We start from the raw sequence: 13902 nt of genomic DNA on the forward strand, positions 1-13902 counted from the left end.
ATCTTCATTCACCACATCCACTAGGGTGGCGAACGGGTCATCGATATACACATCGTCGTCCACAGGGTCCGTGGTTATCCCTTGAGCAGCGCAAACGTAGTCGACTGGCTTGTGGTATCGCAAATTAGCACGGCTTTCTAAAACCAAACAAAAGATCGCCAGGTGGTGAAAGCAGCACGAGTACCACGATGCCTCGAGCCTGTGCCTCCATCTGCAGAACCGTCTTCTCCTTGTGTTGGCGCTCCCTTTGCCGACATCATCACCGGTGCTGCCTCTCGCTTTCTTTACATTAAAATGGGGACCATGGGATCCGTACTTACTCGAACAAAGCTATCACAACATTAAAAAATTCGATTCTTATGATTTTTTTACGTAAGATAAGCCATGGTAAATTTCCCAAACCCAAGTGCGTCGTACAGTACTGCACCCCGTTTTCGCAGGGGTGGTCCATTTAGGATTTTAAATATATAAGATTTAAGCAAACAAGTGATAGTTCATTTGCATTCAATCCGGAGGTTTATCAAAGGTCCAAGGGCGCGCAAACGGGATGCAGTACTGTACTGTAGGCACTTTGTCGTGTAATCGTTGATGCTTTTTTACCAAAGTACAATTATAATAATACCAGGTACAGTAATGCACCCCGTGTGGACCATATACGATTTGCAAATTAACTAGACTTAAGAATACAAGCAATTGCTCATTTGTTTTTCGACTTATCACATCTGAAAGTTTATCAAAGGTCCAGGGGCGCGAAAGCGGGGGAAATGCAGTTAGCGACTACTGTACACCGTGCAAAATATGTGACGCGGCAATCGGCCAATGCGCAAGGTTCCATCTTCACATCACGAGTCATGATGTGAAGATTCACGACCAAAGCCCGGCCACATGAGCTGGATTTCTCGGAGAAGTTCTCGCCGCCTTCCAATACAATTATGCGTACTATTACGTTAGGGTAAGTTAAGAAAAAGCCTCGAAGGCCATGGTGAAGTCGTGTATATCTAGACGCTCTGAAGCGACGGCTGACGGATCGGCAGTAGGGCTGTCTTGGCGTGGTCGTTTACGCCGGGATATGAGTAGCTGGGCTTGTTGGACGCATCGGTACTGTTGCTAGAATTGTTGGACGTAGTCAAGTTGGACAGCATCACCTTGAGGCTTAGACACCTCAGCGCGTTCAGCTCCACCTGGTGCTGGTCGTGCAGGTGTTGCGACGACGCTGGGTGTAGCCGGCTCGCCCTCGCGTTACCGTTCTCGCTGCGTGACTGGCAGGTTGACTGGCTACGAGTAGGCAGAGTAAATTCAGGCACGACGTCGCCCCCCATGTCCTGATCGATGTTTAACTGATGCACGTTGGCACGCGGCATATCCAGACGCTCCATGGGAAATCCAACGTTCTCGTCGCTGCTGTATTCGGAGCCGCTGGCGTCCAAGCTGCAGTCCTCTGCGCTGGGGTCCAAGGCCGAAAAGCTGTCTACTAGGCTGCACTCGGCGCCGTCAGCGCCCCTTTGGAAGGGGCTGCTGAGGTCCAGCGCTGCGAGGTTAAGAGATCCGAAGTTTCGTTTCATGACGATGGCGCCTGGTATGTGTGCGGTCTTTCAAAAAAAAATACAGCAAACGCGCTTAATCCCAGACACGTTCGAACGGCACTTGACACGCTTGTAGACCGCAGTAAGAAGATCGGCAAGCGGCTGCGGCGGTGGCTTCCGAACAAAGAGGAAGGCGAGGGCGGAGGCAGGATTCGGGGCTTATGACTGTGCACCAAATGCTTTCCATTCGACGTGGGAATTTCTTGACTGAGATTCGAGCTGCCTAGAGTAGCGAGTGGCGACCACTGGCTTGATCGTGAAACAGTCGGTCAGTTGAAGAAGCGACGGGTGCGTCAAACCCGTTGGTAAAAGAAAACGCACTTTTGCAGGACTCACACTGCCGGTATCGCATGGCGGAGAGCACTGTGGCGCCGCCCGGCCCGCAATACTGTAACGCCTTCCCCATAATAAAATGCTCCGTAAAATGAATGCAGCCTATTTCTCTAGCTGCCTCTTGACAAAACCCAACTACATGTATTAATTTGTGGCTGCGGCTTCGCTTAGAAAGCAAAAATAGTATTTGCCCCCAGTCGGCCCGGAGCAAATTATTTACTGCGCTTTCTTATAATACTGCTCCGAAAACGGAGTCTTCTTTTAATATATGCGGTGCGCCCCAGCTTCAAAATTGGCCTTAATAACATGTACTATCGGCCATTTTGACCGACAATATAAAAGAATTTATTTGATTTGAGCATGCCTCCTGCACAAACGTTATACCAATACTGACTTGTTAGATTGGATATGACAGTTCTGGTTCAAAATCGCTCCTTCCTGAATTTACGGATATTGGAGTACCTCAAACGTTAGACTGATGTTTTAATTAGAATGACAATTTCTGGTTCCATACAACATTTGGACAAAATCTCACTAAATATTTAAAATTAAGTGAGATTTTGTCCAGAAGCATTTTTAAAACAGGTCTATCTCCACGCTTCCTCGATACATGGACTACAAACTTGGATATTGCCAGCTTCCCTTTATTTGATGAAATTCATGGCGGCCTGAGTAACTTGATATATCGCTATATCTGATAGATCAGCTGTCCACCGCTCAGGAAAGATTTTATTGTACCGGTACAGAAGCAGCGACGGGGATTGTGGGATCGCCTCAACCACGCATGCGCTGTGACTGGCGCGCCGCCTGAATCTCTTGAGCTGGAGGCATGCGAATGGAATTCCAGTTGAACATGCAAAACTTCAAGGGGTGCAAAGCGGATTTCGCAAAACACGACAGCGCTGTGGTTTTACAGTAAGAAATCAGAGTAAGCTCATTTTTTCCGTACTTCAACCTCCAAAATAAGACCTTTCCTTTTTATTTTAAGATAATGTATTTTAAATATTGTGAATATGTCAAATTTGCCGATGCTGGCCAACAGCAGCAGTAACGGTAGCAAAGCTAGGCACCTTTTTGCTCACTAGTTTGCGTTGAACGAAGGACATGCGTATCGCATAACTTGATGCGTTGAACGCACTGCGTTCTGCCTCTGAGAGTCCTGCTGGTATTGCATTGTGTGCCACCTCTTGTTCGTCGGTCGGCCCTAAGAAGAGCCGCCTTACATCACGAGTTATTTATAACAAGTATTGTGTGTTTCCTAGGTACTGTAGCGTCTACTGTAGCTTCCCCGCTACATGTGTGCCATCTGGATTGATGAAGCAATCGCGACAGCAAATGCAGTCCACGGTGGAGTGCATTGGCTGTGGAGTCCACGCTGCGGTCTCTTGCTCGGCCGGCTGCATTCGCGCACATCGTTGGAGTGTTCAGTCTGCCTTGCCAATATCTCTTTTTGGCCATTTATTGCACCGTCAACTGATAGATACTATCATAGAAGAGGGAAATACTAGCTTATTTTAATAAGCCAGTACAGCTTCTGCATCATTACGATTTTGGTTGACCTCCGAAAATCCCGCCTGGTTGATAGAGAATTCCCTTGTTACATGACAATGTCACTTGTAAGTACTTAAGAACATGTACTTCAAGTAACTATTTGAAGTACTTAAGTAAATGATTTTTCGGTGATAATTTCAATGCAATCATTTACTCATTGTGGAAGTTTCCAAGATACTCAACTTGAGACCCAACAACCGATCCAATTGGCTCATTTATCGTATTAGGTACGACATCGGACTTAACTGGAGCGTCAGGGTACCATCCGTAACAGTGTCTGTCGATTGTCAAATTCCGGAACATGTATTATATTACTTCGAAGTATATTATGACTTGTATCGGGACATTCAACCCAGAAGGAGAATGACAATGACATCCACGTCCGTTCGCAGCCTCTCTAGGCTCGCTGCGCAAGAAACAAGGCACGACACACAGCAGGCAATTATGCTGGTAAGTCAATGTATAACTCTATCGGATAACGAAAATGCAAAAAATGGTAGAAGAAGTTGAAGACGGACGGATCGGCGCTACCTGATAAGTATCAATGCTACCTACTCCTTCAACTGCTGTAAATTCAAACTCAAATCTTCAAGCAGCACCTTCGTATCGTCGATCAGCTGCGTCTCGGCGCGCAGGACATCAAAGCACATCTTCTTCTTCTCGTTCGACAGCACCGACGAGCCGCCAGAAACGCAAATAGGGCTCCAACGCCGACGCGAGGAAGTTGCCGAGAGCGCAGCGCTCTCCAAAGATCGCACCGCACGCTGGCCCTGAACCGTCAACTCCGCTAGTCTAGGCTTCATGCGGCGTATCTCCACAGCTAATAGCTCCAGCTCACTCTTGAACTCGCGCTCAGCACGTGATAAATGCGGTTGATTCTCTTTCACTGCCTGCAAAACTGCTGCAGCGCGCTTACTCAGATTCTGTTGCACCGCCAGAGCGCGCTTCATCTTCTCCTGTAGCTTCTTCATCGAGGCACAGACATCGTCCGCGTGCTGCTGTACCGCTACCACCTTATCTGCCTGTGTCTTAATTATCGTGGCGTGCAATTGTAGGCGGTCACGCATAAGCTGATCCATCCCATCGACATACTCCACGTCCTCATACAATATCTTCACTCGCTCCAGCACAAACGCAAGCACAGCGTCGTCCACCTCGTGCATCAGTGTGTTGCCAGTGACCCTCGTTCCACGGGCGCTTAATGCCTCCAATTTATCCTCAACTAAAGCTCCAAATGGTCTGATCCCACCGCCACTTAAGTTGTCACTGGCAGGAGCTCGCGACTTAGACGACGCCATCGACGCTAGCGTATCGGGCAATCTCTTCTGTACATTCTCAGGGCTCGTATTGCTGCTGTCCGTGAGTACCCCCTTGAGCAGCTCGCTAGACGCGGCGCTAACATTCACAACTTCAAAGCTGCCAGATGCGAGACGAAGTAGCAGCAAATGCCCGAAGTTCACGTTCTTCACAATACGAGCGCCAACAACATTTGATATCGCAGACGACGAAGCAGGAGAAGGTCCAACGCTGCTTGGAGACACGCTGAAAACGTGGCGAACGGAGCTCTTTGGGACTGCTGTGAACTGCTTGCCCGAGGCGAGTGCGAAAACCCAACCCACATTGATCACATGAACGCCCGTCGAATGCAGACAATAGACTAGTCGTGGGTCAGCAGTGTCCCGCTCAAGCACAGCCTTGCCACCCGAATCATCAATACCGAGGTTAAGGCACTCCAGCAGCAGTGCAGGCAGCTTGCGCGTGCCATTCGCAGCTGCCGGGTGGCGATCGCTTCTCCACAAAGGCCTGATAGGAACGTCCAGTAGAATCATCTCAACGTGGCCTGAAGTGAACGTGCGCAACAAGAAAGGAGACGCACTACCAGGACGCTTCTCCGCCAAATTACGAGAGGCATGAGGCACCACAAGCAACGACGTCGCAGAAGACCCCCCTGACACATGGTTCTTGCCTTCTACCACCGACTGGGGGGTCACATCGACGGGTCCTTGTACTGCGATCGGCCACGTATCCGGCGAAATGCCGCTCACATGTGGGCTGAGGTAGCAGAACACACCGGCATTAGTATTGTCACATCCGACGGGTGCGCGTCCACCAAAGCGAGGGCTGGCACGCCGCGTCTGTGTGGATTCCAGAGCCCAACCTTCTCGCAGCCAGTATTTCTGCGACTTGAGTTCAAGTAGGCGGGACTGCAGTATACTTCCGCTGCCAGCCTCTTCCATCTTCTGTTTGCAAACTGCAATCTGTGCGTCTACCTCAGTCCTCAGAATCTGAAGGAAGGTCTTGTCAGCGCAGCAATCATAAGGTACCAAAGGGCATAGTGCATACACAGCGCCATCCGAACGCAGCACATAACACGTGAACGCGTCCCAGATCTGCGCAGCCTGCGTTTGACCTGCATGTTGTTGTTGGGCCTGGATCGAAGCTCCAAAGCAGAAGCATGTCGAGAAGGCACCTGTGGCGCGAGCTTTAGTCGGAAAGTCCAATCGATGACGCTGTTCCGGCTTCGACACGTCCTGTTGCGTGTTGAACACCTCGATCTCCTCCGCGTCTGACAGCACCACGAGGTGCGTGTCGCTCAGCGGGTGCCACGCCGCATGCCGCACATTGCTAAAGTAGCCCACAGTTCGTACTACTGCAGCAGACTGCTCACGGGACACGAAGGCCACGCGCTTTCCCGGCGCCACGCGCTGTTTGACCTGTTCCGCGACTCTGTCCTGGTCCTTTAGTTCGTCCTCCTTAAGCGCGATCTCCTGCTCACTGCCGTCCTCGAACCTCACGAGAAACCTCTGAATGCAGTCATTCTCCGCTCGGCGCTGCAGACTCTGCGGCTTGTGCTTGCTTTTCGCGGGTAGTCGTAGCACTTTGATCCAGTTCTTGGCCAGCAGCAGAATCTGTGAGCCGCTGGTATTGAGCTTGATTTGCTCCACTTCAGCAGCCTTGTGCGGATGCAGCAGTGGGTCCAGCGTCACGTGTTTCAGCAGCTTCTCCGTCGGTGGCTTGACTTGGCTCTGATGGAGTACGTTCGAGAGGAAAAGTCTTCCACAGTCACTCCATAAAGCAGCTTCGCCGTCACGCATATCGAAGGTCTGAAGGTGCGCGGCTGTGCGCATATTCGCGTATGTGGGGAGAGACACGGAGCCGCAAAGCTGCAGGTTGTCATGCAACGCCCAGTCGTCCAAGTCGGCGCGCATGGTCATGAGATGTCGACTTTGGCTGGCTTGGGCAGAATTTGAACGGAGGTGTACCAGTGCCAGATTTTTTGTGGCACTAGCGTGGACCGTCCTAAAAAGTCTTCAGAGGAGGTTTTTTGACGAGCACGAAAATCAGCTCATCGAGGTTTTTAGTGCTCCACGGCAAAGTGAACCCATTTTGCTCGTTCTGCTCGTTTTTCAGCGATCTAATTTGCCGAAAACAATGTTTTATTTTACTGGCTATTAATCTACTGCAAATTTTGCGATAGGAAAGCATTATTTTCCTCCGAGAAGAACAATGGTGTTGACTCGTGCCTAAGCTTCTGCTGCAGCCGCTGCAGAAGCCGACGCACACGCAGACGCCCAAGCCGCTGCACAAGCCGCCTACGCCACTGCCCAAGCTGTGACCTTGGCTGAAGGCCAACCAGCTCCCACCCACACTGCACAGCCATTCGAGATCCGAGACGTTTCCCCTGTTGGGCACGGCTTCAATTATCGCGAAGACACCGCCATCGTTCCACATATGTCCACGACGCAGACACCAGCATTTGTACTCTCTCCAAGCGAAACCCAACACGTCATGAACATCGCGCAGCACTTCATTACCCTGACCCAGGCCCTTGCTGAAGAGCAGGCCATGTTCCAGCATCACCAGCGTGCGGAAAACGACGCACAGAACGCGCCGTTGATGGCTGTTCAAGCTTCGACGGAAACAAGAGTGCAGCAGTTCACCGAGCAACAACGTGCAATTGCCCATCAGCTTATTGAAGCGCTAGCTACGACACAAAACGAGCTGGCGTCTCAATTTCAGCAAATGCAGGTGTTGGAAGGGGACAGAGTTATGCAGATCGAAAAATTCGTCGATAAGAAACTGGGCGAGGCCCTACAAAAAGTGCATCAGTCGAGTCAAGCGATTACCTCACAGACGGACGTCGCTCAGAAGCTTTTGGTCGAGATCGAACAAACTGTCGCCAATAGCCAAGCTGCTTTCGCTAGTCACATTCGTCAAGTCGTTGAAAGTGAGTTAACAAGCCTGCAGCATGATTCTTTAAGTGCAGCGCAAGTACAGCGAGTGGTGGACGAAACGGTAGCTGCGGCTATTGCTGAGGCAAAACAAACAATCGATACAGAGCTCCAGCGTGCCCGCAGCGAAATTCAACGTGAAATCGCAACCAGAATGGAGGAACCAGTCCGGTATTTGGTTTTGGAGCTGACAACGCAGGCGGCACGTCAACTGGAATCTCGCGTGCATAGTCTGGTTACGAATACACAGTCGGAACTGAACCTACAAATTCAACGCCAAGCGAATGCAACGTCAGTTCTGCGTGAGAAGCTGCAGAAGCAGCAAATGCGCTTCAAGCATCGGTCGAATCGAATTGGTGAAGAATGGCTAAAGACTTTTATCCAGGATGTGCTGCTGAGCAACCCAGATTTAGTGAGTCATGAGCGACAAGAACAGTCGCAACAATCTTGCACAGTTTCGGGAGGCGATATAAAGAACACGATGAGTTTGAAGAGCAGCTCAATGCCACTCTTGAGCGCAGTATCGGAGTAGCAGCTACGACGATCGGCAACGCTATCAACGGTGGAATGCGCTGCATAGCCAAGTCCTCGCTCAGGCGTGATCACGATTTTGATGATAGCGTCTCCGACGATGATGTCTGGGTGAACCCAAAAGACCTTCAATTGGAGAATCGGATGAAGGAAGCGTGGCGAAAAGCTTACCATTGTAGCAAACCTGATCACGTCTCTTCTGAAGCAAATTTGGACCGTGAAGGCAAGAACGCTTGGGGCAATCGAATTGACAATGGACCAGAAGTTCTGGCTCGGAATGGCAAAGAGAGTGAAGGACTCGTTTCATCTCTGCAAACTCAGTTGTCCTTTACCGGTGGAGCCGCGTTTAATTCCGGTGTACCGCTGGTGGTACCACCTACTCAAACACAGATCTTCGTCCAGAAGGAAACGCACTATGGACGCCACCTACACCCATCTGCGGTACCGCGTCGTCAATGCCAGGAGGTTGAGCAACCCCAGCAGCCTGCGCCACGCCAAATTCAGCCCCGGTATCGTCATCGCGAGACCCATTCTCCTGTTCCTCCACGACTTCAATCTGGAGGACATCGGCACCAAATCCAGCGCCACCGCAAGCAAGCTCACCATGCGCCGCATTAGACAAATGGGATAGTTCGAAAGATGTTATGTGTCAATTCATACACTGTATGTACAGCACCAGGTGTCGAACGCGCTTGATGTTTTCGTGAAGATCACGGACAAAATCCAGATGTGTAAGATTGCTGCGGCTGAGGTCCCACGTGTTCAATGTCGCGGAGATCCTGGACGAGCACAACAAGGACCTCAACACGGACCGACGGACTTCGAGGCGTCTGTGCTGACGCTGCGCGGCATGTACAAGGACGGCTTGATCACTAGCGAGGAGGCGGTTCTGACAGACCTGATCAACGAATACTTCGCGGTAGAAACCGCAGAGCTCGGCTGGCCTGGACATGGTCTTCTCCATTGCTCTCTCACACAAAGCGTTAGAGTCTAAAAACAAGCTGCTGTCGCAGCTTCTAGCTCAGATGGCGCGGAGCACTACTCGCACGTCGGTGAAGGTCGCTGCTTTGTGCCGCTTTTCGAGAAGCTGGCTTCCTTCAAGGAGAAACAGTACTCGTTTGTGGGTCTGGAGCTGCGGCAGTTTCTCATCGACAACAAGGTGTCGTCATACAATGGACGCCCTTAACCAGGTCGAGAAAGTCCTCAAGGACTACCTTGCTAACAGTTCATAGGCGAACATTGCTGAGGCCACCGCGAACTTCTTGGGCCAGTCACAGCCGCTGTTCGACCTCGCTTCTCGACCGCGAAGATCAGCAGACCCGGGAGTTGGCGCTGGAGCTGTTCGCACAGCACATGTACCGCTCGCACCTCATCGAGTCGATGGAGATGATCGTCGCCAAGGCTTTCCAGTTCAAGTCGCCTGTTCTCGACGCGCTGGCGGTTTGGTATCGCCCCCGCCGAGAGTTACGATGGCTTGGCCAACCTGCTGCGACGCAACAGCTCGACCAGCTCGCTGGACCTGGATGAGCACAACTCGTAAAATAACAGCGACGACCAAGAGACCGTGGACAAGCCGTTGCCCAAGCCGGTCGAGAGCTACTAGAACATCTCTCCGGACTTCGAGCGTCACGGGGCTATTGTCCGCTTTACGAACCTGGAAGCCTTCAAGAACGTGTTCACGGACGTGATGACGTTGTTCCCGCTCGTGAACAAGACGTTGTCGGTGCGCAAGGATCCTCTTGTCTATGTGCGTCATTCGGAGGAGGCGAACCTGCACGCGGAGGAGACAAATCTGCTGGAATAGGTCAAGGCGTTCCTCAAGTCAGCGAACCCGAGCTTCTGTCGCACAACATCCGCCTCGTGACCTCGGTCCGCCCGCAGAACATCGAGAACATCTCGTCCCACAATGCTGACATGGCGTTGTACCCGAACATCTACACGTTCCCTGGCCGTCTAAACTACAACGAGGACAAGGTCGTGCGCCAAATGGAGGCCCCGATCTCCTACAAGCTGATGCCGTGTCGTCTGCAGAACTACAGCGTGACACCGTTGGCATCGGAGGTCATGAATGTGCAGTTGTAAATGACCAAGATGGAGGAGGCTGACTCGCACAGCGTGATCAACCGCTTCCAGCGCATTTTCGTGCGTGCGGTGGTGCGTCAGCTTGACCACGATGACAGTAGCTCGCGCTCGCAGTACGATGCGTACCCGCGCCCTGTGCGCTCACCTATGGATGCGCTGAACGCTTTGGAGGTTAACCTGGCCAAACCTTTCGTGAAGCAGTCATCGCCGCCGACCAAGAACAGCCACGTGTTCCTGAACATCCTGCCTCAGGCAATCGTTGACCCGCAGTACCTGGAGGCGTGGTTCGCATTCTGGCGCACCGTTACACCGAGCGCCTAGAGCAGTTGGGCGTGTTAACGGTGGAGCTCAAGATCATCGCGCGCTTCAACATCGATGCCCCGGCAATCCCTGTGCGTCTCGTTTACGAGAACCCAACTGACTATGTGGTGCGCGTGCAGGCTTACGTTGATGCTGTTGGCCACGATGAGCCGGTGACGAAACCCACGGCGATCTTGACGGCATGCCTGTCACGACGCCGTACCCGGTCGTATTCCCCTTCGACAAGAAGCGTCAGATGGCTAAGGCGATGTTCAACACGATGTACGTGTACGACTTCCTGGAGCTCATCGAGTGCAACCTGCTCCGCCAGTGGTGTAAGTACGTGCAGCAGCGTAAGCGCGGCGGTGGACCTAAGATCACCATCCCGAACCTGATGATGGAGGTGCGAGAGCTGATCCTGGACGTGACGGGCAAGGACATCACGGGTACCACGCGCCCTCGTGGCCAGAACGACATCGGTATGGTGGCGTGGCTGCTGACAGGAGCAGATGGCTTCGCAAGTTGTGAAGATCGGTTGCAAGGACCCCAAGGCTGCCGTAGCTGGTATTCTCGAGGTGCCCAACATTCTGCAGACCATGCTCCGCCTAGACGACTAGTTAAGAAGCTCTACACTCGAATTTCAGAGCCCCCGTCTACAGCAAGGACCATGGTTGCTCGGTCCAAGCGTAGATGCATTACTTATTCACAGAGCTGACTTTTCTTCTTCTTCGTTAAACTCCCTAGAAATGCTGGTACTTGACACAAACTCGGCAATAATATCTGAATTAATGGAGAGGTCCGGGTCGATGTCAAGCAGAAGGTTCGAAGGCTTGTGGAAGCGGTGCTGGCCCCGAGAAATTTCTTCGCATTGCAGTAGATTAACGAACTCTGGATTCCTGTTTATAAAGATGCCCATGTCGATGGTGTCTCCCGATAAACTAGTTCGTTGCGCCGACACCATTTCACCACTGACGCTGAAGTCCCTCTCAATTTGACAGGACGAAACAGGAATCGAGAAGAGCACACGTACCGCTTTTGGGATGATTCGGTATTGTCCGGAATGCTCAAGCCACTTCCAGAACTCAAGCACAGTTTCTTTCGCAGCGATATTGGCGTTGCGCTCGACATCCACCATATCATCCATCCAGCGATCCAATTCATCTTCAGCCCGTTTATCAACGCGAGGCGCCACAACAGGTCTTGTGCGGGGCGCAAACCGTGCCTCTAGACGGCTCAACTGAGGTGAAGACGCGCTCACGTGGCCTGCTACACCATCTAATGGTCCAGCCACCTTCTTCAGCAACGATAGTAGGTTTGATCGAATTTTGTCGTTGACTGCGTTCAATCTGTTGACGGCTCCCTTTCTCTTTAATCCGTGCTGCCGGCAACACAGGAGCGCGGTTGAGTGATTCTTGGGTGGTTTTGTAGCGAAAAAACGTTCGTCCAAAGCTTCGCGTAAGAGATCACGGGTCTTTGCTGCTAGATGTGTCAGGGAGCTCGCTGGTATCCACTGTGGCTTCTCATCGGTTGACAGGTAGTGTAAGATTGGTTGACCGGGACCAAGATTGTCAATGCGGATCATGTACAGCGACATCAGTACTTCCACCTGCTCTGGCCGCTCTGCCTGGCATTTAAACTTCAAAGCCGCAACCGGCGCAAGCAGTGATAGTGCGTGGACGAGTTCGGAATGGCAATTTTCCAGAGGAAAAGCCGGAGGTGGTCGGCGTTCCTGTATGGCACGGTCTGCTCGTATCTTGTACCACTCACATCAGCCTCCCATTTGTTTAGTACCCGTCTCATCGCATTCGTCGTGCTCAGATATCGTGATGCAGAACGCCCGATAAGATGCTCATTTTGTTTTCTCCTTACAAAGCTCGCCAAACAAATCTCCAGCCGAGGATACCAGCTTTACATTCGAAATAACAGCGTCATCTTCGTAATCAGACCCACGATTTCAGGGTTGGCCTCTTTACTTCTCCTTCCACCCAGCCCACACGACATTTTGGTGGCGGCATGGGCCATGTGGGCAAAACACCACTCCCAGCGCAGCTGTAGATTTGAACGCAGCATAAATTTGACGTCGCCACCCGCGTCGCCGGTCGCCCCGAAGAAGTGTTGGGGCTTCAAGTCAAAGTCAGCTAATGAACTCGTCAGCCACATGCGAAATGGCTTTTGGATTCCACCTTCCCGCTCACTATAAGCCGGGTTAAACGATTTTGTCCCGAGAAGGACAGATTTGAATTGCCAGTCTTTGTCGACCAGGTAAACCCTCAGCCCCAGATATTTGTCGCTGGTGGTTTTGCATGTCCAAAATTCGGTAACTAGTGTGAAGTTCGGGTAAACCTCTCGGTTATCAGCAATGTACTTCATCATCTCCTTTGGTAGGAGAGAATGCGTCCTACTAGAAGTCCTAAAGTGTCCTATTGTCCTAAAACCTGGGATAAAAAACTAGCAATTCGGCTCATAAACAAACCCATATTTAGGACAACACAATGAGTTTTAGGACGAAACAAGCCAGGGTCCGCGTGTCCTAATAGGACACTCGACAACTGGACACTCAGTCTGTCCTATTAGGACAGACTGCAACTCAGACCACTGTCCTATTAGGACAACACCAAGCCCAACATGCACTGTCCTCAAGCCATATCCTCAACTGGCCTAGCTAAAAACAATAAACATCTTAAAGCCCCACTCTCCAAGAGCAGCCGATTCTTTGTTGTGCGCGAAAAGCACCTCAACAAAACTTCTCTACTACAAAGTGTGTGACAATATTTTTAAAGTGTTTCAAAGGATGATAGTCATTGAAGGTAATAATAGCCGCTAATAACGGTTGAGCGACTTCAACATGCACATAGCAAACGACGGTTAATAATCAGAACGTGACGACATAGGGGGGGCTCAAAAAGCAGCAAAGTACTCGCAAGGGCTATTATAGCGGCAGAAAATGATGGGGCTAGCTAATCCAAAATAAATTATTATCTTTGGATAATCGGCGATAACTTCACCAAAATAGCCTTAAATTAAGTGCAAAGGGCGCGGATAGAAAGCTGAGGTTTCGTAGTTCCTTCTTCCATAAATTAAGACTCTTCATCTCTTTCATTTCAGGAAGCGCAGTGCAACGCAGACACCAGCTCAGTCCGGGCGAGAAAACCCTAGTTTGCAATGTATATGATTATTTCGTCGCCGAGGACAAAGCAGGCAGAAGTGGAGGGTGGGACTCGCGCGATCGAACTAAAGAGGCGACGCGCCTTGGGAAAAGCACAGTTTTTCGGGTGCTCTGGGCATGGAAC

General features: G+C 51.2%; 4 protein-coding genes across 4 annotated transcripts; 2 read left to right on the forward strand and 2 right to left on the reverse strand.

Annotated features, from left to right (window-relative positions):
* Positions 1-998: 998 nt before the first annotated feature.
* On the reverse strand, positions 999-1989 carry PITG_04552 (uncharacterized protein; the record flags this gene model as incomplete). The annotated part of the gene is made up of 2 exons (XM_002905270.1): positions 999-1573; positions 1905-1989. The coding sequence occupies 2 exons, from the start codon at positions 1987-1989 to the stop codon at positions 999-1001; spliced, it is 660 nt and encodes a 219-aa protein (XP_002905316.1).
* Positions 1990-4018: 2029 nt separating this feature from the next.
* Positions 4019-6676, reverse strand: PITG_04553 (uncharacterized protein; the record flags this gene model as incomplete). The annotated part of the gene is made up of 2 exons (XM_002905271.1): positions 4019-4792; positions 4835-6676. The coding sequence occupies 2 exons, from the start codon at positions 6674-6676 to the stop codon at positions 4019-4021; spliced, it is 2616 nt and encodes an 871-aa protein (XP_002905317.1).
* A 2934-nt stretch (positions 6677-9610) lies between these two features.
* PITG_04554 (uncharacterized protein) lies at positions 9611-10472 on the forward strand (the record flags this gene model as incomplete). The annotated part of the gene is made up of 4 exons (XM_002905272.1): positions 9611-9670; positions 9834-9971; positions 10067-10308; positions 10364-10472. 4 exons carry the CDS (start codon positions 9611-9613, stop codon positions 10470-10472), a joined length of 549 nt encoding a protein of 182 aa, XP_002905318.1.
* A 420-nt stretch (positions 10473-10892) lies between these two features.
* Positions 10893-11840, forward strand: PITG_04555 (uncharacterized protein; the record flags this gene model as incomplete). Its single annotated transcript, XM_002905273.1, has 2 exons — positions 10893-11091; positions 11611-11840. 2 exons carry the CDS (start codon positions 10893-10895, stop codon positions 11838-11840), a joined length of 429 nt encoding a protein of 142 aa, XP_002905319.1.
* Between the last annotated feature and the right edge of the window lie 2062 nt (positions 11841-13902).

Source organism: Phytophthora infestans, genomic scaffold (assembly GCF_000142945.1).
Source record: "Phytophthora infestans T30-4 supercont1.6 genomic scaffold, whole genome shotgun sequence".
Classification (NCBI taxonomy): domain Eukaryota; phylum Oomycota; class Peronosporomycetes; order Peronosporales; family Peronosporaceae; genus Phytophthora; species Phytophthora infestans.